At 35.9% G+C, this 25,211-nt stretch overlaps 1 protein-coding gene across 3 annotated transcripts in view; it reads left to right on the top strand.

Moving 5' to 3' along the window:
- The window catches only part of dph1 (diphthamide biosynthesis 1), a 120,891-nt gene that overhangs the window by 77,016 nt on the left and 18,664 nt on the right, over positions 1-25,211 (top strand). For all 3 annotated transcript variants that reach the window (XM_048160199.1, XM_048160197.1, XM_048160198.1), the window contains 5 exons: positions 4,670-4,824; positions 7,158-7,279; positions 12,348-12,416; positions 12,761-12,917; positions 18,661-18,761. In XM_048160199.1, the coding sequence (XP_048016156.1) occupies positions 4,670-4,824; positions 7,158-7,279; positions 12,348-12,416; positions 12,761-12,917; positions 18,661-18,761 (604 nt within the window). The remainder of the gene's footprint in view (positions 1-4,669; positions 4,825-7,157; positions 7,280-12,347; positions 12,417-12,760; positions 12,918-18,660; positions 18,762-25,211) is intronic.

Here is a 25,211-nt window from a genome sequence, read left to right as displayed (position 1 = left end):
TTGATTTACATTGTATGGACCAAAAAAACTAAAAAATCATTTTTGGGTGAACTATCCCTTTAAAATATGCAGTGCTTTCCAGTGTATGTGCGCTTTCATAGACATCTCATCAACGTTTGCTTACTGAGAAGCCTCTGTTGATCTTCTTGCTTTGAGCAATGTAATTTTACTTCCTCTCTTCCCGCTTGCTTTACTGTCTTGTCATCTGTTCTTGTATTGTTAAATGGGCTCCATGTTTAAAACACTCCCTAAAGGTGGCATTTGCTTAATAGCAGTGAAATGGCCATTAGAGCAGTGGCTTTAAAGAGAATGCTACAAGAAGAGCAGCAATTATGACCATCAGCAGTAAATGATAATGTAGATGGAAGAAGACTGAAGCCCACCTCCCTCTTTCAGCTCTGCTGTCTTTTAAATGGAGTGTGAAATGAATGGCATTAATAGCAATTGTGAGATTTTTTTCTCTTTTCTTCAGTTACTGTCATCCGTAGATCTGAGGTAGGCTGAGTAACGCAAACTTTTGAGTTTTCAAGACACTTACAACATATACAAATTTTGTGAGTGCAGTTCTTTGACAATTTGTTTATGAAATTCCTCCATTCCTCCGATCAACACTGAACTGACTTGAGCTGAACAACAGCCGGAACACATCATTTTCCTGTTATCACTGTAAAGCTGCTTTTAAACAATCTGCCAACTTGTTCATTCCATGCCTAGAAGACTTAGTGCTGTCATTAAAAATCATGGAGGCCATACAAAGTACTAGATGTAGTAGTTTTTGTTGTGGGGTGTACTCATTTTTGCATCACCCTAATTTGAGTAAAACTGAAAAATGTGTAATCTGAGTTATATTATTAACCTTACTTTTATGTTATAAGTGAAACGCATGTTATATTAAAATTAGTGTTGTCAACATTTTGGAAATTGTTTTTGTATTCATTGAGATATTGTTTAAAATGTTACTTTTCAAAGGGGGTGTACTTATTTACGCTGAGCACTGTATATATATGTATAAAGGTGACTTAAATTGACTTGTTCATCAAATGCAGCACATACTCTGACAGTATGTGATTTCAAATGCATCTTTATGGGATAGTCTAAAATGAAAATTCTGTCATTATTTACTGAACCTCATGTTGTTCCAAATGTGAATTCTTTCTTATGTACTCAGAATTTTTTTAAAAATGTCTTTTTTTCTTTCATACAATGACAGTCATTGAGACCCAATATTGTTTTTGCTTTCATTATGCAGACCAAAACCGTTCTCCTGTTGTGATCTTCTTCTTATGATGGTGATTTTAAGACATTTTTGTGCCAGTTTTATCAGCCAGGTGAAAATCTTAAGTCTGTTGGTGCGTTCAAACGATATCGGAAAGGATCATATTTTACAAGTTGGATGCACATGTATGCAACACCACATTGTTGTACATATGAGTGGGGACACGCAAGATTTTCTTTGAGCCGCAAGTTTCCATGTTGGGCATCAGGGAGCATCAGTTAAAAAAAAAAAAAAATCTCAAAGAACACAATGGATGCAGTGATTATATTTATATATTTGTTCAAAAGAATGTAATGATTTTTTGTTTGTTTGTTTACATTTTTAAAACAAGCTGGTTTACGATTTTGAAAGTAGTCAGTTCAGTTTACATCTTCTTTTTTTTTCAGTTTACATTTTCAAAAATAGAATCAAAACATAAAGGAAAAACTCACCTGATTCTACACACATTCTTTATTAATTATTTTGTAGGAGTTAAAAATCTTACAGTTTTGTTTTGTTTTGTTTTGTTTTGTTTTGTTTTGTTTTGTTTTGTTTTTTGTTTTGTTTTGTTTTGTAGACAAGGTACATCACCATCTTGCTCCGAGCAAAGTTATTTGAATGCATCTGTCTTCATAATTATGGCTTCCCAACTCATAAATGCAAATATTCCAGAAAGGCTTGAATTCACCATTTGATTTTAAGGATTATTTCACCCAAAAATGAAAGTTCTGCCATCATTTGCTCACCCTCATATTGTTCATCACCCATAAGACTTTAGTTCATCTTCAGAACACAAAAGATATTTGTAATGAAATCTGAGCAATTTCTGTCCCTTCATTGACAGCTATGCAACTACCTTTTCGACACTTCAAAAAGTTCATAAAGATATCGCAAAACTAATCCATATGAATTGTGCGGTTTATTCCAAATTAGGAGAACAAACCTCATTGGTTCTTGCGGAAGCTCAAATGTGCTGCGTAACACACAAGAATGAACCTCACTGGTTCTCTCACGTCATGCAAACATGCTTGAGCTTCTGTTTACCACAACTGACGTGTGAGTTGATGGATGTTTAAAGTGAAGTTAAATCTGTTCGGCGTATAAAGCAATCGTGTCTCTTCAGAAAATTTGGACTAAACCGCTCAATTCATATAGATTAGTTTTACGACCTCTTTATGAACTTCTTGAAGCATCAAAATGGTAGTTAAGTAGCTGTCAGTGGAGTGACAGAAATCGCTCAGATTTCATCAAAAAGATCTTCATTTGTGTTCTGAAGATGAACGAAAGTCTTACGGGTTTGGAGCAACATGAGGTTGAGTAATTAATGATAGAATTTTCATTTTTGAAACTCTTTCAACTCTTTAAGGGATCATTCATGTCTGTAGCATAAACCATGTTAACCCTGTAAAGCCCAATGTTGCGGAATTACGACATCACTTTCAACAATTTAAAAAAAAAGGCCTGCAAATGTTTTTTTTTTTTTCTCAAGACCACATTTACATAGTTAACGGGTTCTATTGTTTGTCCTCACAATGCTATTGGATATAAGAAGTGTTTATAGGTCCGGTCATCTGGCCATGAACTTACTGTACCTGCAAACTTCAGGTTGAGCTCATCTCTTTTTTTTACATGACTGGATTTGTCAAGATTCAAGTAAGTAAAATTCCTTACATATTTTTTGAGTTTATTACAGAACACATAGGCTGCATATTTAGTTATTTTGGAAAACATTAATCAAATGTGATTTTTAAGGCCAGAACACACCAAGCCGACGCCGACGAACTAATGGCGACGAAAGCAGACTGCGGGGTTGGCTCACGTTGGCTGCGTCTGGGAAAAAATATGTGCTTGAACACACCGAAAGAACTTCAGCCGACTGTCAACTAGCACACGCGTTCTGCGCCTGCGTATAAATGAGATATCTGTCTATTTAAGCAGATATATTTGTCTATATTCGTCATTCAAAAACGGAAAGCGAAACTATGACTACATGTATACAAACCATAAATAAAGCAGGGCTTGCTTACCGTTTTGAATATCAATCATGCTGATCATGTTCTTTATTCCACTCCGCTCATGTTATTATGAAAATATTCGTGCATTCGAGTGCTCAGGTAATATGACGTAAAATTGGAACAACCTTCTGTCTGTGCCGTCATGACTTATTTGCTTGCTTTCATAACTTTTGCTTATATTCTCGTGAACTGACTGGTATGCTATACTACACAGCCAATCAGAGTTCTGTCTCTCGCCGACGGCCCGACGCCGATTCTACATGTCAAATAGTCAGGAAAAAAAGCCGACGAGGACCAACTTCAACCGACGGTGTGGAACACACTGAGGAAACTTAGTCGGCCGACGAAGAAAAACTTCCAGACGGCCGACCGTCGGCTTGGTGTGTTCCTGCAGAGATTAAGTCCTTGTTGTAATTCTACAAGATTTTTTATGAGTGTTGCCCAAGTAGCAGTTATAGCAGATAGAAAAACAGGCTTTGAATGTTCTGGATTTTTTGGGGGGGGGGTATCTGTTGCATAATAGGCCTGCCAAACAGTATTGTTTGAATGTAGTAGAGGAATTTTGATTAGCATTTGCATTGAAATTATAATACTTTGATGGATAATATACTTAGATCTCTACCCTCGACACATGGTCTACCACCCTGTCTATTCTTTCAGTTTATCTACTACAATATAAGACCCATATGTATTATTCACTTATTTTTTTTTTTTTACTTTTTCCATTTCAGAATGCCAAGATGTCATCAGACCACCCCCCATTGAATGTAGCAAAGACATGATTGCACATTTCCCAGTAAAGACGAAGAGAGTTTGCTGCAGACACTGCAATAATGGATAAACAAACACACAAGTGCAATGTTCGCATGTGCTTCTCAGATGAAAAGAACTGTCTTAGGGACTATCACTGCAAAACACAGACTTCATTCAAACCACATTGAAAGTGATAGAAGAAAAAGTTTTATAAATACATTTTTTTTCAATATTTTTATTAATAAATGCTTATTCATAAAAGAATATGATTGTTGTGTGATTATTACTCTGTTATGGGGCAACCCTGCAAATGAATGTGTAATGCTCTGTATATCTGTTCAGACAAAGTGAGTACAAATACAGAGATTCTGCTCCTAACTAGGCCCAACGTTGCAATATTACAACATTTCCCTAAAAACTTACAAAAATGTAAAAAATGTGAAAAATCTTTAATTTCTACATCAGAGGCCTCCTAAAACAATATCTGAGAGGTCAAAAAAATGTTGCTAATTTTTTTCTATATTTGGGTTTTACGGGGTTAAACTGCAAATTTAGAGTTACAGAAAAAAATAGACAGTCTACCTACGAATAGAATAATAATTCACGTGTGTTGTGTGAAGTATGCTAATGTTGTTTGTGTCTTCAGTCCCCATAGACTCGACTGAGGGCATCAAGATGCTGTACGTGTTTGTGGACATCCAGATCGACACTGCCCACTTCCTGGACACACTCAGGTTTAACTTCCCTCCTGGCCATTCGCTCGCCCTCGTCAGCACCATCCAGTTTGTGGCTGCTTTGCAGGTGACCTTTGACCCCCCCCCGATTCTTACTCAATGATAACCATTCCCTGCGGTTAAAGATATTCTCTGATTCGTTTACTGTCTCTTTCTCTCTATCACTTACCTTCCTGCTTCAAGGTCTCTGACAGCATATACGGCTGCCTGTGTGTGTGTGTTTGCTCCTATAACAGTGTGTGTTTGTGTATGTGGGTGTGAAATGCAGTTAAAGTTATTTTGAACTGCACAAGAGGAGGAATTATCAGAAGTCATGTTGCACTCAGCACTCCACCTTACATAAGTGTGAGATTTTCTTCCCTTCCTCTTTTTTTTTTTTCTTTCCTGTTTCGCCCTCTCTTCCTCGCTGTCGGTTTCACCCTCCTGCCTAAAAATGACCCATGTTATTTCTGGAAATAGCACGGCCTGTGTATCATGTGTGTAGGCTCGTTCTCTTGCTCTGGGTGGGTGCTGGGGGTCAGAGCGGTGCGAATGCATGTGTTTTTGTTAATCTCTCTGCTCATCAAAAACAAAATCTTAACCGTAATGTCTCCACCCCCGTTGCATTACTGCAGCTTTTTTGTCTTAATTTATTTGGCGCAATTTCTTTGCTTCCTTTTTGTTGGAAAGGAAAGCCTGTAGGTGTTGGGAGATGTGCTGGATGACTCTTCCTCTGATTGTATCTGTCTCTCCTACCTCTTTTCCAAAGAAAAGGTGTCATTGCACGTTCCGGAGCCGGTGCTCAGCTAGATCTGCAAACTTCTCTCAGAAACAGACCATGTTCCCACTGACTATATTACAACATAACCTGGCCACAAACAAACACTTTGGCATCAGGAGCTTTTCATGTTTATGTATATAATGAATAAGGGTGCGTTCACACTTGTCATGTATGCTTCGATTAACACGAACCCTGGTGCGATTGCTCTGTTAGTGCGGTTCATTTGAACATGTGTGAACGCTGCCATCCGAACCCTGGTGCGCACCAAACAAGCGGACTGAGACCACTGAAAAGATGGGTCTCGGTCCACTTCCAAATAAACTCTGGTGCGGTTCGAATGATATATGAACGCAACACGGACTAAAGACATGTAAACGAACCAAAAACAGGAAGATGAGACCCTAAAATGGACCGAATCCTCACGCATATCTTTTTTTTCTCGTCATAGTCGCGAATTTGCCCATCATAGGCATTAGACGCGCATCTCCACGCAGCAGATCCTTTGTGTGTGTGTGACGGAGGGATTCCCGCCGCTGTTTTGACTCCTTTACACATTTTATAAGCTCTTCACAAGTTCTCAGCTGGCCAAAATACCATCATATGTAGGCTACGCACACACAACAAGTGCATTTGCCTCAGCACACAGAATTGTTTTGGATGTTCGGTTAGTTCCGTCTCAAAATAGGCAATACGTCATAAAATCCAACCAATCAGGTTGTGAACGTGTCCCTGTGCCTTTCGGTTTGATGTATTTTGGTTCGGTGATAAAATTGCCAATCTGAACTAATCGGACCATGAATAAAAGGGTTTCTTTTTTGGTCAACCAAACCAAAATGTGAACACACCCTAAAATTACAATATACAAAAGTGTTGAAATTTATTTATTTTTTTAATTATACTTTCATTTATATGCATTAAATTGATCAAAAGTGGCAGTACAGACATTTATTGTTGAAAAAATATATGAAAAAAAACATGATTTAAAAAAAAAAAAAAAAAAAAAAAAAGCTGTTTTCCTGTCTGCACACCTGTTTTCTAAATTCATAATAATAAAAAATGTCTGAAGGATCATGTGACACTGAAGGCTGGAGTAATGATGCTGAAAATTCAGCTTTGCCATGATAGGAATAAATTATATTTTAAAAATATAATAATTTCACACTATTACAGTTTTTTCTGTATTTTCGATCAAAGAAATGCAGCTTTTGTGAGCATAAGACACTTTCAAAAACATTGAACCAAATCTTACGGACCCCAAACATTTGAATGGTAGTGAATTTAAGTATTTTAATATTTATATTTTAATACTTTTAAGTATTAAAAGTTAATACTGAGGCTTCCAAAATCTGTCCAGTTTGTTCACCAGCAAAAAATTGCTCCAAAATAACCCAAAGATAAGACTGCCCTTTTCATTAAAACTTCATTTGGTGCAAATATTATCCTGCCTTGGGGCCTCTGACATTAGTGGTTCCTGGTTCAGTGCCCGCTGATATAAGGGATGGATGTGGAGCCTTTTTTCCAACCCAGAACTGCCTTTTCAGGAAAGCTGAAAACATGTGGAGTGGTTTCAGATTGGACACACCTTATTGGTTGAAAATTTGCTTCTTTGGGCTCAGCATCCCTTTTCTTTCTCTTCTCAGGCAGCCAGTGCAGAGCTGAAGCCAGATTACGAAGTGTTAGTACCTCAGTGTCGGCCGCTCTCTCCTGGGGAGATCCTCGGGTGCACCTCACCTCGCCTGGAGAAGCATGTGAATGCCGTCATGTAAGGAAAAAGATTTTAGCCCATCTTGAGTATGTGTAGTAGCACTATGTTCGAATGAGAATAAGTGTGTGTGTGTATTTATTTGTGTTTATGTGTGGTCCTGGTATACCCTACATTGTGGGGACCACGTTTCTCCACAAGGATATTAATACCAGAAATATTTAACCTTGTGGGGACATTTTTTTTGATCCCCATGAGGAAAACATCTTATAAATGACAAGGTTGTGTTTAGGGGTGGGGTTAGGGGATTGAATATACAATTTACACAGTATAAAACCATTACGTCTATGGAAAGTCTCCATAAAATGTGGAATGTCTACTTATATATTTTTATTATGTTTTAAAGTAATGTAATGTTTCATGTAATGAAATTAATAAGGTATTCAAGGTTGTGCTTTATTTTTGATATATTGTATATATATATATATATATATATATATATATATATATATATATATATATATATATATATATATATATATATATATATATATATATATATATATATATATGTATGTATGTATATATGTGTGTATATATATATATATATATATACATATACAGTACAGTCCAAAAGTTTGGAACCACTAAGATTTTTAATGTTTTTAAAAGAAGTTTCGTCTGCTCACCAAGGCTACATTTATTTAATTAAAATACAGTAAAAAACAGTAATATTGTGAAATATTATTACAATTTAAAATAACTGTGTACTATTTAAATATATTTTACAAAGTAATTTATTCCGGTGTTGGCAAAGCTGAATTTTCAGCATCATTACTCCAGTCTTCAGTGTCACATGATCCTTCAGAAATCATTCTAATATGCTGATCTGCTGCTCAAGAAACATTTAATGTGTACAATTGTACAAAATATTTGTGTACAATATTTTTTTTCAGGATTATTTGATGAATAGAAAGTTCAAAAGAACAGTGTTTATCTGAAATCTAATCTTTTGTAACATTATAAATGTCTTTACTGCCACTTTTGATTGATTTAATGCATCCTTGCTGAATAAAAGTATTCATTTCTTTAATTTCTTTTCAAAAAAATAAAAATAAAAATTCTTACTGACCCCAAACTTTTGAACAGTAGTGTATAATGCCACAGGAATAAATTACTTTGTCAAATATATTTAAATAGTACACAGTTATTTTAAACTGTAATAATATTTCACAATATTACTGTTTTTTACTGTATTTTTAATTAAATAAATGTAGCCTTGGTGAGCAGACGAAACTTCTTTTAAAAACATAAAAAATCTTAGTGGTTCCAAACTTTTGGACTGTACTGTATATGTGTGTGTGTGTATATATATATATATATCACTTTGTGCACAAATTCACTAATTCATGTTATTGTTACAAAAAAAAACAAACATTTTTATAGGCTTTCTTCAAAATAACCTTCACTTCCTTTGAAACAACTTTTCAGGTGATATGACCAAGGCCTCATGGGTAGGAAAAATAATTCCAACCAATAATATTATATCCAATTTTTTACAATCCAGTCAAATCTTTATGGATAGCATCAAGACCCTCCCTACATTTTTTTCCTACTGAATATTGTTTCTCTATGAAATGTCACATTACGTAAGTTAAATGCGTTGCGAATGCAGTTTCATGCTGTCATTAATGAGGAGCGTGTCAAGTGCTGTTGTAACACGGAGATGAGACTCTGTATCACACAGCGGCTGTGAGCAGCAAGCTCTGCTTTTGTGAGATAGAAGGAAACCTCCTGTCTGTGTGTGTCTACACACTAAAAAGGTGTGTGTTTGTGTTTTCTTCCTCTTAATCCAGCATGCAGAGTCTTTGATGAATGTTATTGTGTGTTTGAAGGGAGCAGAAGGAAGAGAATTGATGTGTGTGTTCTTTAATTTTCACCCATCACCTCTTCATCAGGGCGTCTGTCAACTTTAGACACACAAAAGTGGCCCTGTCACTGACCCCCAAATTGACACGGCTATTATGCAAATAGCCTTTCACAGATCATTTACTTTTTGCCCTCACCCTCTGCAAATTAAAAACTTTCTCTGACACCCACAGTGTAGTAATGTGATGTTATATTGCAAAGCCGAATCACCACCATATAATTAACAGCTTATTAAGCTTATACAGAGCCTGACTTTCGCATACGAGGTAATATGTTGGCCGGAGGTCTGAATAAAGTCCTACGGAGAAGAAGATTGCAGCATTGTGCTGAAAAATGACCGATTGGCACCTTCATAAAGTCTCTGTTGAGTTGGGTGGACCATAAAACGCTCTGTATTTAATAAAATTTGATGAATGCTACAGGTCTTCACGCAGACCTCCGGTTTCCACTTGGGATTTCTTCTGAAACAAGAGGCAACTCCGTCTCATTGCTAAAGGCATAATGAACTGAACTGTGGGTGAATGGGTCGGTGCTGTGAAAAGCAGTTTTTAGACCTGCAAATTGGGCCATTTCTAATCTTGTATTCTCAGTAGTGCCATCTCTATGAAATGCATCAATTTGTGGCCGTTTAAGTTATACCATTAAAAGCTGAGCCGTGGAACCTCTTAGAGTTTATAGCCTCTGCCATAAATGTAATATTTGTAATAGAGGCCCTTGAAGGAGACAGTGCGGTAATCCGGGAAAGCTGGTGTCTTTAATTACAGCAACATATAAAGGAATGCGAAAAATATGTGGAGGGGGAGTTTTTTGGTGAATGACTGTGTCCGACAGCTAAAAAATGCTGCCTTTGCAGGTAATACAGTATAAGGACGTAGGAAGGCATCAGTTTTTGGCATCATTTCACTGTAATATCACGTATTTGTCATGGTGTAGACGGTGTTATTTTGATTAGTTATTTTATTTGAAGAACGATCTTGGGAACCCTGGCTATTGTACTGTATATGGGGCAATTTAAAAAATTTAGTTATTCAGTATTGGCCGATGCTGCGTGTGATGCTGATGCAGGAGCCGGACAATAATGAGCCGGCGTTCTGACGTAGAACATGGAAGCTCTGCACTGCGTTCACTCCGTCAACTGCGTAGCAGACTGACTGAAGAGGCAAAATTGTTGAATAAAGTCGTTATTTTTATGTTTTTGCGCACAAAAAGTATTTGCGACGCATCAAAACATTAAGGTTGAACCACTGTAGCCACATTGACTATTTTAACGATGTCTTTACTACTTCTCTGGACCTTGAATGTGGTAATTTCGTTGCTTTCTATGGGAGATAAAAAAAAAAACCTCTGATTTCATTAAAAATATCTTAATTTGGTCTTGCAGGTTTGGAATGACTGGTTGCTTAAACCACGCCCGCCTAGCTCGACGTGACCATGTTAGCAAGAGCTATCTATCTTAGATACTATCTAAAATAATAATAAAAGATAACAAGTTATATCATTAGAAAGTTCTAAAGCTTTACTGTCAATCTATGTTGTTATTTTTTTTTTAAAGATATAGATACTCCAACACCAGTAATTAATTTGTGTAGGGTGTGCAAATAAAAACATGAAAAATCAAACGGAACTTCATACCTTTATAATGAAATAGAGATCACGAGATGAATCCAATCCGTGGCACTTGGGTAAAATGTCCATTGCAAAACAAAAAACAGTACTTATTGTCCACGAAAGCGTTAAATCCATGAAATATTGATATATTATCCATTGTTTGCATCACATTTCTTCTGAATGATCTGCTCTCCATCATCGTTCTTCAAGAAATAATGCAATCTGAGCAGCGTTTATGTTGTGAAACTGTCTGTGATCATATATATCTCACAAACAAATGAGCCCGTGTCCAAAGTATAAATTTTCAAAATAGTGCAGCAGTTTTTGTTATAATATCCAAGCAGTGCTGTCGGAGTTTTTATATCCTCCTGCTATTGTCATTGTAGTAAATCTCAGGAACTTTTGGCCAGTGCCACGATCCAACAACGTGTGTTCGGTTTATCTGCCGCATACGAGCACATGTACACAGACGCACATCAGTCTCGACTATTAATGCAGCTAGCCATATTTTATAATTGTATAAAAAAAGAGAGAAAAAAGTACAAATACGGCTGAAATTCAGTGGCTGGAATTAGCTGAGGCAATCTACCTGTCACTCAAGTGACCACACCCTTAATTATGCAAAACTTTAAGGCTTAATATAATTTAAATGGATGTGTTATAAAAAAAATCACCCCCCTCAGAGTTGTCATGAAGGGCAAAATTAGCAGTATAGACTAAAACCACAATTTGAACCAGACTGTAAACATGTATTTTTTCTGCTGTAAACTTGGCCTTTTTAACATGGGACTCAATGAGATTCTGCTCTCTTCTGGAGCCTGTCCCTAGCGGCCAGTCAATGAATCGCAGTTTCAGTCACTTCCGTATTGGCTTCACGAGAAACTGAGGGAGGTTGCCGCTTGGTACTTACTGACAGAAATGTCATTTTTGGGTAAACTTACCCTTTAATCCAGCAGGTACAAGACCTCATGGCAGCAAAACAGTTTTTTATGTTTGAGGGACAAGGAGAATGAATGCTAAAAAGTGTTTTTCTGTCACTGTATGTGTGTGAGAGTGAAGTATGGCAGGTTTAGCCTTTGCTCCAGCGGGCCCAGGGGGAACCCACCCACAGTATGTCCCATAGTGTTTCATAAACATGTCTTAATTAGCCTTTCTAATTGTGGCTGCGTTCCCCAGGGCATCCATCAGGTTTGCCAGCTTAATCTATACTCCCATTACCTGTGGCAGGTCTTCTCCTGACTGCCCGGCCAAGGAAAATTAGTGTGTTGAGTTCTGTTTGCGTGCTGTCCGCGTCATGACCTAATCATATCACGCAGGTTTATTTGTGGAGTATCTGGATTGTAGCCCATCAGCCTCCGTGTCTGTGACTCGCTATCCGGCTGGTTAATGTTGCTGTGACTTCGAAATGAGTAGGTCTTGCCCAGATTGCTTGCTGAATGTTAGAAGGGTGCTGCTCTGGTTTGCGAGTCCGAGACCCATTGGCCTTTATATTTTCTTACACAAATCCCAGAAGGAGAATGGAGTTAGGAGAGATTTATTCTTCCTGCCCACTCAGACTTTCTCTCTGATAGAGTTGTGTTTCTGTCTATAGCTATCTTGGGGATGGAAGGTTTCATTTGGAATCCATCATGATTGCCAACCCAGAGATACCTGCCTACAGGTAAACAAATGTGCAATTGTACACTTTTTTATTTATTTATTTTGCTAAAGCAAGCATCGGTATTACTATAACTCATAGCCTTTAATTTTTGATCTACAAATCCAGCAAAGAAGAAATATCTCAATTTAATTGACCAGATTTAGCCATTGTTAGTTATTGATGTTGAATCAAATTGTTTTATAATACATTTATATTTGAATTAATACTTTTTAATGTTGAAGGGTAATGAAACATTTAGCTGAACTTCAGCTTTTTACATTTAGCTTTAGTTACAGTTTCTTCTTTCTTTCTTTTTTTTAGTATTTTATTGTTTGTAAATCATTTGTTGTCCTCCATATCTGCAGGTATGACCCATACAGTAAAGTGTTTTCTCGAGAGTATTATGACCATGAGGCAATGCGGGCCACGAGACTGCAGGCTATAGAGAGAGCTCGCTCGGCCCAGAGATGGGGCCTCATCCTAGGCACCCTTGGCCGTCAGGGCAACCCCAAAATTTTGGAGGTAAGACCATCTGCTACCCTTTGTTATACAATATGTTTCCTGTTAGTGTAAAGATGTCTGTCTTCCTTGCTCAGTTCAGTCTTGCACCTGCACTGAAAGAAACACACCCTGCGGCATTTGGCTGAGAGGAGAGTTCACCAGGGGCATTAATCGATTGTTTTGGGAGGGGGCAGGTCATCTCCCTCTCTTCTTCCTCTTCTTCTTTCCCTTCAAATCCTCCTCTCTTTGTTCTCTGCCTCTTTTCATCTGTTGAATTGTGTGTATTTGGATTTGGCCTGGTTTTGGCAGCTTTTTCTCCCTTTCTCGTCTCATCAGACACAATGCATGTCTGATTGTGCTATGGGCGATTGGTTCTGTATAGAAGCCCATTTCCACCACAGTTGAGTAAAAAATATAATTCTGTAAGTCATAATAATGAGAAACTTTCTCATAATTAGGAGTTTTTTCATAATAATGAGATACTTTCTTGTAATAATGAGAAACTTTCTTATAATTATTGGAAATTTTCTCATAATAATGACTTCGCACATGGATAGGTGCGTTGGAAAGAAGACCAAAAAAGTCCAAATTCTAAGAAAACAAAAAGAATCCCGTACACTGTCAATACTTGCAAAACCATATCAAAAATATTTATTAGCAGCGTTTCGGTCTCCGTTGCATTTAAAATAATAACATGACCAATTACAGTAAAGAATCATCAATTTCCAATCAAGCTGAATGACTGAATACCTCATTAACACCACATCACAAAGTTACATCCACAATCATATATTGTAAATGGAGAGAAAAAGAGAGAAAAAAAAACATATACATACATGCGTAATAATAACAAAAAAATAATAATAATTAAAACATCACATTAAATAATGCTTCACATCCATAGGTGATAAAGTCTGAAGGGTAAAGATCCAGAACAACTGCCTCTCTGTAAGAGCAATTTTCAATTGGTATGCATAAAGAAGACGAGTGGGATGAATTCAGCACCTAGACAAACAGATAGTAGTGGATGGTGATTCTTACAGAGATCTCTGTAGCTCTTGACAAATGTTTTTTTTTCCGTGTATATATATATATATATATATATATATATATATATATATATATATATATATATATATATATATACACAGTGCTTCCCACAGGTTTGAAATATACTTGCGGTGGTAGCCGGGCGAAAAATCCTCCTATTACCCGTGGCACAAAAATTGTCTACTACATGTGACAAACAAATAATGTGTGATTTTTAACAGTATTTTTATTTATTGAAATTAATTTTAATTACATAGCATATTACATTTAATTACATACTAATATTATGCATTATTATGCATTGTAAATTATGCAAAATTACAGCATTTAAATGGTTCACCTTTTCCTATGTTCTCCTTGCTGTCATATAGTGTCTCTCTCAGTGAATAAGACACAGATTTTACTAGTAAAATGTATAAAATGAATAATATATGTGTCAAATAATGTTCTTAGTCTTTTCTTCCTGTGAGGGAGACTACAATAATTTACTATGAATTAAAAGGAAATCAAATTAAATACAATTTATTGTGTAACCAAAATACCAATAATGCCCAAAAGAAAAAGAAAAAACTTAATGTGTGACTTTTAATTATAAACAAGCCCGAAATACACAGGTACTCTTATTTTGAAATGTCTGTACTATTGCAGGCTGATCCTTCAGATTCTTACAACCGTATAAAACATTTTATATAAAGGCCATAAAGTAGACATTGTAATAATTCATCAACTTGAGTTCATTAGCAATCGCTTGGCATAAATCTGCACTTTTCATTGATTGAGAATCACTTTGAAGCAGTCTGAAGCGCTGTTGCGCGAGCTTGTAGAACCTTTGTGTAGAACGCGCAACAGCGGCCCTTGTGACTTTGCAACATGCAGCACCCGTGGGAATGTTAGCAGGAGTAAACAGTTCTGACGCACACATAACAAGCAGGTATGAAACAACTAGTTTATCGATCGCGGATGGTTTCATTATCTTGCGCGGATATAAAAGTATAAGAGGATAAAAATAATAAAAGCAAAAATGTGTCTCCAAATATACTTGGGCAGCCGTTATAATACGTGGGCGGCCGGCCCAAGTAAAGTCTATGTGTGGGAAGCACTGTGTATGTATATATATATATATATATATATATATATATATATATATATATATATATATATATATATATATATATATATATATATATATATAATATTAGGGCTAACCTGTTAATTAGATTAATTAATATGCGTTAAAATTATTAAAGCATTTAATGCACTTGCCCCACCCCAGACCTATGTAGGTCATCTGATATTGAGTTTTTGAGATTTACATCATATAAACTATATCACAAGAGCAACGAGTGCAATATCGCAGGAGTGCTGTTTTTCTGTCCAGAATAGCACGAGTGCAACTGTGATACTGATTTTATACAACAGTTCAATAAATCAAAAGTTAATATTATTATTTTAGACACAATATTGTCTGTTTTGCTCAATTTTGCCAACGAAAATATAAAGACAAAGCTGAAATGCTCGTCTCCAAGCAACACAATTTCTGAATCCACGTTTTGAACGAATCGGGTGAACCGGCTTGTTGGACTTGAAGTGGCGTTACACAGAACGTTCGGTGTATGACATCAAAGTAACGCGAGAGTGATTCGAAAACATACAGAGCCGGAGTATTAAATCAAATGCATTTATTTATGAAATGTCTCTGGGTCTATGTAACACATCCCTGCATGTTCTTTGTCACATAAAACATACTGGCTTAACAGTGAAGAGCAAATGTGACCTAAGCCAGCTAATTTCATAAAATTTGTTTGGAGAAGAGGAGCAGAGTCTACTTCCCCTTGTCCGACCCACAGTTCCTCTCCCTTCCTTTTCCTTTTTTTTATTTTTTATATAATATATGGTTGTGCTTTGAAGCTGCCCGTTCACCTGAATGCCTCCTCACTGATGTCTGGAGGTTTTTGCTGGTAATATTTGTGGTCCACTGGGTTTCACACTTCAAAGTGTGTGGGGAGAGTCTGGTAATGCATCACTTTATCCTGAAATGAGCAAGATGTGTGTTATTATTCACGTTCCTTCTGCCTATCACTGGGGAATGAATAATTAGCATTGATGGATAATGAACAAATGAAAGGTGCATTAGAATGTGTTTATACACACACTCTCACTTGTTTGATATTGTAGTAGGGACCACATTTGACTTCTGTTGTTCTTAAATTAAATGTGAAGTTTGTAATTTCTGTGCCACTAGCATCACTGGTAGTGGGATAAAGTGTAACAACAGCACTCATTGTACTTGTCAGTAATTTACACAATTTAGCAGCAAGTTTTCCTATAAAGTCAAAGATTTTATATTATAATATTATATATATGTGTATATCAAGGTAAAACGATACCACAGGTGATCTGTGAAAGTGTAAATCATTAACACGGAATAAATGTGATTCTATTCTGCTGACATTTTTCACTAAAATATAAACAAAAACATTGCAAACTTGAAAAGAAAGGGTTTCAAAATTTTACCTTAATTTGTATCAGATAAAAATGAGTATATTATATAAGGATTCACAATATATTGGGACCACATCAGTTATTTGGATATAGTTATTATCTGATGATATATTTACAGAATACTCATATTTCATGCAGTATATTATCAGTTATCAGCCATAACAAAAAAAAAAATTGATTGTATTATTATTTTGGTGAGAATTTTGATTGGCTTTCTATACCAAATTATCCCATTCATCCCTTTTTCTTATGAGCGGATAATCTTGTCCCAGACTTTAGTTCAGCTGTGACATTATCTTAGAGATGCCAATGTAGAAATTGAACTGACATGGGAAAATGTCTTAGCGTGACAAACTGCAAGACAGTGAATCATCTCAATATCATTTTTAACAGAGAGTCAGATAAGACAGATCTTTTAAACAGGACAGCAGTGCTCTGTACAGGCTTAGGCTAAAATTGAGCTGGATCATGATCAGATGATATGGGCAATGGGAAATGTTCAGTGATAAATCACCTCAAAAATGTCCTACTGTCTTTGAAATGTCATAAATGTTTTTGTTTTTTTTATGACTAGGAGAGCCAGAAGTCTCTCATAATATACTCAATTTCGAGATGCATCAATATTAGAATTCTGTCTGATGCTGATAATATATTTATTGATTGATTGATTGATTGATTTTCTTATGACTGATAACTGATAAAATTATATTACAATTTTGTCTAAATAAATTTAATATAAAACATTGTTTTAAACTCTACAAGTGAATTTAGGCATCACACCATTATAATTCATTACAGTATTAGAAATGAATACTTATTTTGAGATTGCACATTTAAGTGTTAATTATTATATTAAATTTACACAGTAAAAAAAAATCCCAGTAAAAATTACGGTAAAAAACCGGCAGCTGTGGTTGCCAGAACTTTACCGTAAAAAATAAAGTAGCAACGTAAAAAAAAATCTGTTAAATTTACGGTAAAATAACGTATTTCATTAACTGATATAATGTTAATTTACCAACCTAATGAAGTACTAATATCTGTTTTGTACCTTTATAATACACTGACAGTCACCAAACACAGTGGTGATAAGAGTCACATGATGAATCAAAGTTCATCACAAGCAGCTTTTCCACAAGCTGAGGAGGACAACACTAATATATAGAAGGTGCGCACAGTGTCATTTACACACACACTAAACACCATCATGGTAACATGCATGAAATTTTAAAAATGCAATAAACATTAGTTTAACAACATTAGATGTAACATAAAACCCTAATGTACATAACTGATTAGAAAAAAATGAGAAAACCTAAGAAGAAAGAGTTATTTCAACGAAAATATATCAAATGTGAAGTGTCACGCAGGGAATTGTGGGAATGTCAATTTACGTTTTTTCACTGTAAATTTTACAATGAATTGTTATTTTTCACTTCCAAAAACTGAATTTAACGGTATTTTACCGTAAAATTACATTAAATGTACCGTTAGATCTATTACAGTTATTTACCGTATATAGTACGGAAACTTTCTGTAAACCAATTGACAGTTTTTCACTGCAGCATTTTTACAGTCTTTTACTGTTAAAATCACGGTCATTTTTGGTTTTAGATGATGGCAAAGATAATCTAAATGAAAAAATAGAAGTCGGCATGAACAATTAAATATACAATCCAATGGTATCTGATATTTAAAAAAAAAAAAAAAAAAAATGCTGGTCAATAACCAATATGGTACTAATATATTGTGCATCCCAGTTCAGATCTTTGTGCAGACCAAATAAATAAGTATAAATCAATTACTAATAAATCAAGGCAACAACACATTTTTAATGAAAAAATAAAAAATCAAGCTAACTGGCCATTTATGTTAGCAGCACAGAGCTGATGGTGGTTACTAAAGCTTTGAAGAACATAAAGGGTTTACACAAGCTGTTTACACACATTCTGCATCAGCGGTCCTGTGAAGATTTCTCATTAGGCGATAGGAAGCGGTTTTCTTGTTCTTCAGTAAATTTGGGAATTCTTGGTGGTAATGATTTTCTGTTCTCTTTCCTCCTTCAATCTTTGATGTGGGCTGTTCTCGCTGACCTTGAGCTCTGTGCATGAAATTGTGTTTATGTAAATATGTGTAACCATCAGTATTCAACTCCTCTTCTTTCTTTCTTTCTTTCTTTCTTTCTTTCTTTCTTTCTTTCTTTCTTTCTTAGCACTTAGAGTCTCAGTTGGAGTCTTTGGGCCGTTCGTTCACGCGTGTGCTCCTGTCTGAGATCTTCCCCAGCAAGCTGGAGCTCCTGGCAGACGTGGACGCGTGAGTCTCTCCCCATCTACATGCACAGTCACGCTCTCCATTTCACACAATTAAAAATCAGCTCCTGTGCATCATATGAAGAAGCTCCTCCATAAGGTGCACATTAATCTTAGTTTTAGCATACCCTGAGGACAAGGCAAGGGCCAGTAGAAATATCACTGACAAATATGTCAGACGGGGTCACAGGTTTTGTTAGTGAGGAGTTCCTCTGTGGCATGTGTCTTATTGCTGTGGTGAGCTTTGAGGTTATTGAAGTTCTCTGGAAAAAAGGAGTTTTGTACCTTCTGTTTCAGTATGTACAAGATGCTGTAAGTCATTTTTGTTGATGTTTCACAGGCCAGTGCGATAGAGGTTCCCCATGGTTTCCATGGTCATAGAAAACCTGGAGTCATTTCCAGGCTTGGAAAAGTAATGAGAATACTGTCTTAATTAAAATCTAAATAAATAAAAAATTTATAAAACATTAATATATATATTGAATTTATTAAATTAAATAATAATATTTCACTGTTAATATATAATAACCTGTATAATGAAAGTCAGTGGGGTGCAAAACAGCATTGAACGCCATTTACTTTCATTGTATATACAAAAAAATATATATTTTTCCGAATATTTTTTGTGTGTGTGTTGCACAGACATCTTTTAACTGATTAAATTAATTAAAGGTGCCCTAGATTATGTTTTTAAAAGATGTAATATAAGTCTAAGGTGTCCCCTGAATGTGTCTGTGAAGTTTCAGCTCAAAATACCCCATAGATTTTTTTTATAAATTTTTTTAACTGCCTATTTTGGGGCATCATTATAAACGCGCCGATTTTTTGCTGCGGCCCCTTTAAATCCCGTGCTCTCCGCCCACAGAGCTCGCGCTTGCCTTAAACAGTGCCTTAACAAAGTTTACACAGCTAATATAACCCTCAAAATGGATCTTTACAAAGTGTTCGTCATGCATGCGGCATGTATGCGTCGGATTATGTGAGTATTATATACTGTTATATTGTTTACTTCTGATTTTGAATGAGTTTGATAGTGCTCCGTGGCTAATGGCTAATGCTACACTGTTGGAGAGATTTATAAAGAATGAAGTTGTGTTTATGCATTATACAGACTGCAAGTGTTTAAAAATGAAAATAGTGACGGCTCTCTTGTCTCTGTGAATACAGTAATAACCGATGGTAACTTTAACCACATTTAACAGTACATTAGCAACATGCTAATGAAACATTTAGAAAGACAGTTTACAAATATCACAAAAAATATCATGTTATCATGGATCATGTCAGTTATTATTGCTCCATCTGCCATTTTTCGCTATTGTTCTTGCTTGCTTACCTAGTCTGATGATTCAGCTGTGCAGATCCAGACGTTACTGGCTGCCCTTGTCTAATGCCTTTTATAATGTTGGAAACGTGGGCTGGCATATGCAAATATTGGGGGCGTACACCCCGACTGTTACGTAACAGTCAGTGTTATGTTGAGATTCGCCTGTTCTTCGGAGGTCTTTTAAACAAATGAGATTTATATAAGAAGGAGGAAACAATGGAGTTTGAGACTCACTGTATGTCATTTCCTTGTACTGAACTCTTGTTATTTAACTATGCCAAGATAAATTCAATTTTTCAATCGAGGGCACCTTTAAAATATTATTTATTAAATTGATCCCAATAAATAGGCTGATGACCTTGCAAGCGATCCCATTCTTAAAGGGTTAGTTCACCCAAAAAATGAAATTTTTGTTATTAATTACTCACCTGTGAGACCTTCATTCATCTTTGGAAAACAAATTAAGATATGTTGGATGAAATCCGAGAGCTTTCTCACTCCCTATAGACCACAACATAATATTCATTTTCAAGGCCCAAAAAGGTAGTAAAGACATCGTTGAAGTAGTCCACAGTGCAGCTCTTCTGGGTTCTACATCAAAACGCCGGCTCAGTATTGGCCAACGCTGTACACATGAGCAGCACAATGCATGCGTGTGATGCTGAAGCAGGAGGTGGCAAATAATGAGTCGGCGTTCTGACGAAGAACCTGGAAGCGCTGCACTGTGTTTACAACGTCAATAGTGTAAAAGACTGACAGGGAAGGAAAGAAAGTGTTGAATAAAGTCATTATTTTTGTTTTGATTTTAAGTATTTTCGTCGCTTCATAACATTAAGTTTGAACCACTATTGTCACGTGGACTATTTTAACCTTTCCGGGCCTTGAAAGTGGTAATAACATTGCAGTATATAGGGGAGTCAGAAAGTTTTTCTTGTTCCGAAGATGGATGAATGAAGGTCTTATGGGTTTGGAAGGACATGAGGGTGATTAATTAATAACAGAAATTGTATTTTTGGGTGAACTAACCCTTTAAAATATAAAAGCAGCATAATAGTAATCTATACATTTTTATGTATAAAGGAACATTTATTCTGTGTCTGAAAAATAGTAGGCATGACTCCATAAATGTTTCCAAAACAAAATTATTAGCTTTTATTTGTACTGAAGCTGAATTGACCTGTTGGGAATCAGAACCACTTAAATGCCATTTTTTAGATTTTTTTTCTTTTTTCTTTTTTAGATGTAAAATTGTAATTGTTTGAACTCTGTCTGAACATGTAGCGTGCCCATACTGACTCTGTTTTTCGTGGAAGCCCTACATTATACACACTCCCCCACTGCCTGCCCTCTGCCTCTGGGTACTGTAGAGGGGCATGACGGCCCCCCTAAAATGAAGGAGTGGGTGAATGAAGGGACAGAAAGGTCTGAGAGAGAATGAGGAGGAGGTGGAGGAAGACGTGGAGGCTGTTAAAAAGGGAATGAGAGCGAAACAACTCAGAGAGAGAGAGAGAGAGAGAGAAGATCATCCGCCCCCATCAGTCGTGCCGGTCTCACGCCACGTGAGTGACACCACAGATGCAATCGAGGCATAACCATGACCAGAGGAAAGTTACACCTCTATCTCTCCTCCTCTCATTTCCTCCATTAATGTCAGTCGCTTGCGCTGTAACTGCTGCGGATTGGTGTCATCTTGGCAGAAACATGAGGATCTGAGCAGAGGAAGACATTTCAAAGCGTAACGTGAGTGTTGATTAATGCTGCACAGATGATGTATATGACGTCCTGTAGAAGATAAGATAAGGAAAGAAGCTCCAGTATGCCAGCAGTTGTCACTGTAATGAGAAGGTTAATCGAAATGTCCAGCATTGAATTACCAGACCAGACAGAAATGGACCTAAATATGATGCCTGGTAGGGCTGCACAATTAACTGACAAATTAATTAACCACACACGTGTCCGTTGTGCACAATGACAAGAAGTAAAAATCTACAGTAATGACAGTCTGTCTTAATGAGCACAGTTTTTGCTTCTGTTTGTGGTGGCACACGAAAATGAAAGCTAGATAGTGAAAAGTTATGAAACAAAGCCGTAGTCATCATCAATAAATTGTAATTGTGTTAATTTATTGCATTCGATTTGCTTGCTTACAACCCAATGTACACCGAAAATGAACGATGCAACAAAACTAGAATTCACCCATTGTAATCAACAAAAGGTTGACTGTGTCTAGACAGCTTTGTTGATTATAATGAGATGGAAAACAAACATAAAATAAGCATTTTGATGTAAATTCCAGTCATTCATCAATTAGAATATCAAGGGAAATAATCAACAAGCTATGATTGTTGTGAAATTGTGCATCAGTAATACCTAATTCAACACAATCGGATGTTTGATAGCGCGGATGAGGCTGTTTGTGGTGCTGTTGGGCCTGGAAATGTGGAGGCAAAACCAGCAAACCACAGCACTTGAAAATACAATTAAACTTTAATACTCTGAGGTATTTGTGGATGTTTTGGCTGGTGTGACGTGTTTGATGTCTGCTAGGAGCTAGAGTCGTTCCTGTTATGCAGTGCCTTTTGAGCTATCCATGTAACTTTTGAAAAATTAATATGCCTGTATTGTAATATGTGGAAATATATTAAAGGGTAGACAAGATTTTCAGAAAACAGTGTGCTTTTGACAAGATATTTATTAATTAACTTGATTATTTACACATTGTCAAGACATTTAACAGGATGCCTGACAGGATGGAAATAAAGAGCTAGTCAATGAAGACGTTATGCGAGGATGTCATATTAATCGTCTTAAGAAATTTTGACAGTATAATTTTAATACTGACACTTTTATAAGCTGTTGAGACAGACTGATACCTTTAGAAAAACATATACATTTTATTATATTTAAATTTGGTCCTACTTTATATTAGGTGGCCTTAACTACTATGTACTTACATTTAAATGAATCATTTAATACAATGTTTTTACATTGTACTTAAGTTTTAAAAATGCCAGCATGTAATTACATCTGTAATTAATTTCTGTAATTAGATTTATAATTACACTTTGACCCATCCCTTACACCTTAACCAACCCTTAAACCTACCCATACCACCAAACCTGTCCCTTACCTTACCCGTATCCCACCTCAATAGCACCAACAGTGTTTTGTAATACAATATGAACACAATAAGTACATTGTACTTATTTTTTTTTTTAACCCTTAAATGCATACCTCGGGTCTTTAGTGACCCGGGACATCATTCACTACCCTCCTCCTCGTTTATTTTTTAAAGTTAGACATCAACCTTCTTGGTATTCCTCAAACAATTCATTATAAAGAATATAACAAGAAAAAAAATCATAAAATTATAAAAGAATGCCTATTTTTGTATTCATTTTTTGTAAAAATTGTATAGGGTCGCTAATGACCCGAAGTGTGTATGAGTGTACGTATATTTTTTCTTCACAACAATAATTGAATCTTAGATGACGAAATAAGTCCAATTCACCTTTATTCCACAAGGTGGTAATGTCTGATACACAATGCTGAAGTGACAACTCATTCAGACAGAAAACGAAATAATAAGAAAAACATGAAATGGCTCAGTGAGCAAGTACTGAACGCAATCAAATATGACGGTAACTGTTACAGGATGGATCTGGTGAAGCTGTTAGCGATCGAAATATTGATTTTGAAGATGTTGAAAATTATAGATTTTTGAGAATATGTTTGAGATCGCGAATGGGCTCATATTCATGACCTCAAACATAAAACTAGCCTATTATTTGCTTAATTTACTGGGAAATGAGCTCTGACGGGGACAGTGATGATGGCATAAAACATCTGCTCAAACGGAGCCCTTTCAAGCTCCAAAAGGTAACAAAATATGATTTATTTTATTCTTCTGTAATTGTTACTCTAATATCAGAGGAGTTTTATATTATTGCGACAGGTAGAGATCCTTCCGTGTTAGATATAGATCCGGGTCGATAAAGACCCGAATATGTAAGAATGATTGGCGAAACGGTCATGCATTTAAGGGTTAAGTACATACTAATTAAGACCTAATATAAAGTGGGACCTTAAAGTTTGATAAAGAAAACAAATTTGTACTTGTGATAGTGATAAAAGATAATATTGTTTCCTTTAAAAAAAAAATAGATATTTGATATGTTTGACATGTTAATTTGTTAAATGAGTTACAAAACATACACTACCATTCAAAAGTTTGGGATTTTTAAAATGTTTTTCAAAGGAGTTTCTTAAACTCACCAAGGCTACATTTGTTCAGGGCTGGCTCAAGGCATCTGTATTGGCCACCCAATCAGTTTAATCAGTCCGTTTAAATACGATTTGTGCTATGATTAAAAACAATCTGAAGCTGGGCTGTGTTGAAGTTTGAAGAAGGGCTGTAGATTGCCCCCACCAATTTAAAAAAAAAAAAAAAAAAACAACAGCAAATTGCAGTATGTTTCTTTTATTAGCTGAAAGGAACAGCATGGCGCGGCTTCAGTCTGTAGTGGAAAAGCAGAGGCTGACAATCACACAAGTGACAACGGGCAGAAATATTTGCGTGCTATTAGGAAGTTCAATATATCGTCATGAATATGTATTTTCATATTTACTTGTAAATATGATTATGCATTTCTATAGCTCTGACTGATTTTAAAGTGCCATTTAGCTGCCACTAAAATGGGTCAGACCATTGCAATTACCTGAGCAGTTGAATTGCGTTAGAAAACCCAGCTCATTTAAGAAAGTGAATTTTATTGCATGGTAGGAGCAAGAACATAATGTAAGTGTATAAAATGCATATGCATACCTTCTCCTCTTTGGCTTGCTGTTAAATGAATGTATGAGGCAAACTGTCTCCTTAAATAACAACACTGAAATAAGTGGCTTCAGCATAATTACTCCATTCTTCAGTGTCACATGATTCATTCTGAAACACTGATTTGACGCTCAAGAAACATCTCTTATTTTCAATGTTGAAAACGTAATAATTTTGTGAATTGTTTTTTTAGGATTCTTTGATGAATATAAAGTTTGTTTGAAATAGAAATATTTTGTAGCATTCTAAATGCCTTTACTGACATTTTTTCATTAATTTACTGCAACCTTGTG

The sequence above is a fragment of the Megalobrama amblycephala genome, linkage group LG16, assembly GCF_018812025.1.
Source record: "Megalobrama amblycephala isolate DHTTF-2021 linkage group LG16, ASM1881202v1, whole genome shotgun sequence".
NCBI classification, from domain to species: Eukaryota; Metazoa; Chordata; class Actinopteri; order Cypriniformes; family Xenocyprididae; genus Megalobrama; species Megalobrama amblycephala.
The sequence above is the reverse complement of the archived record's forward strand: the minus strand, read 5'-3'. Positions and strand labels throughout refer to the sequence as shown.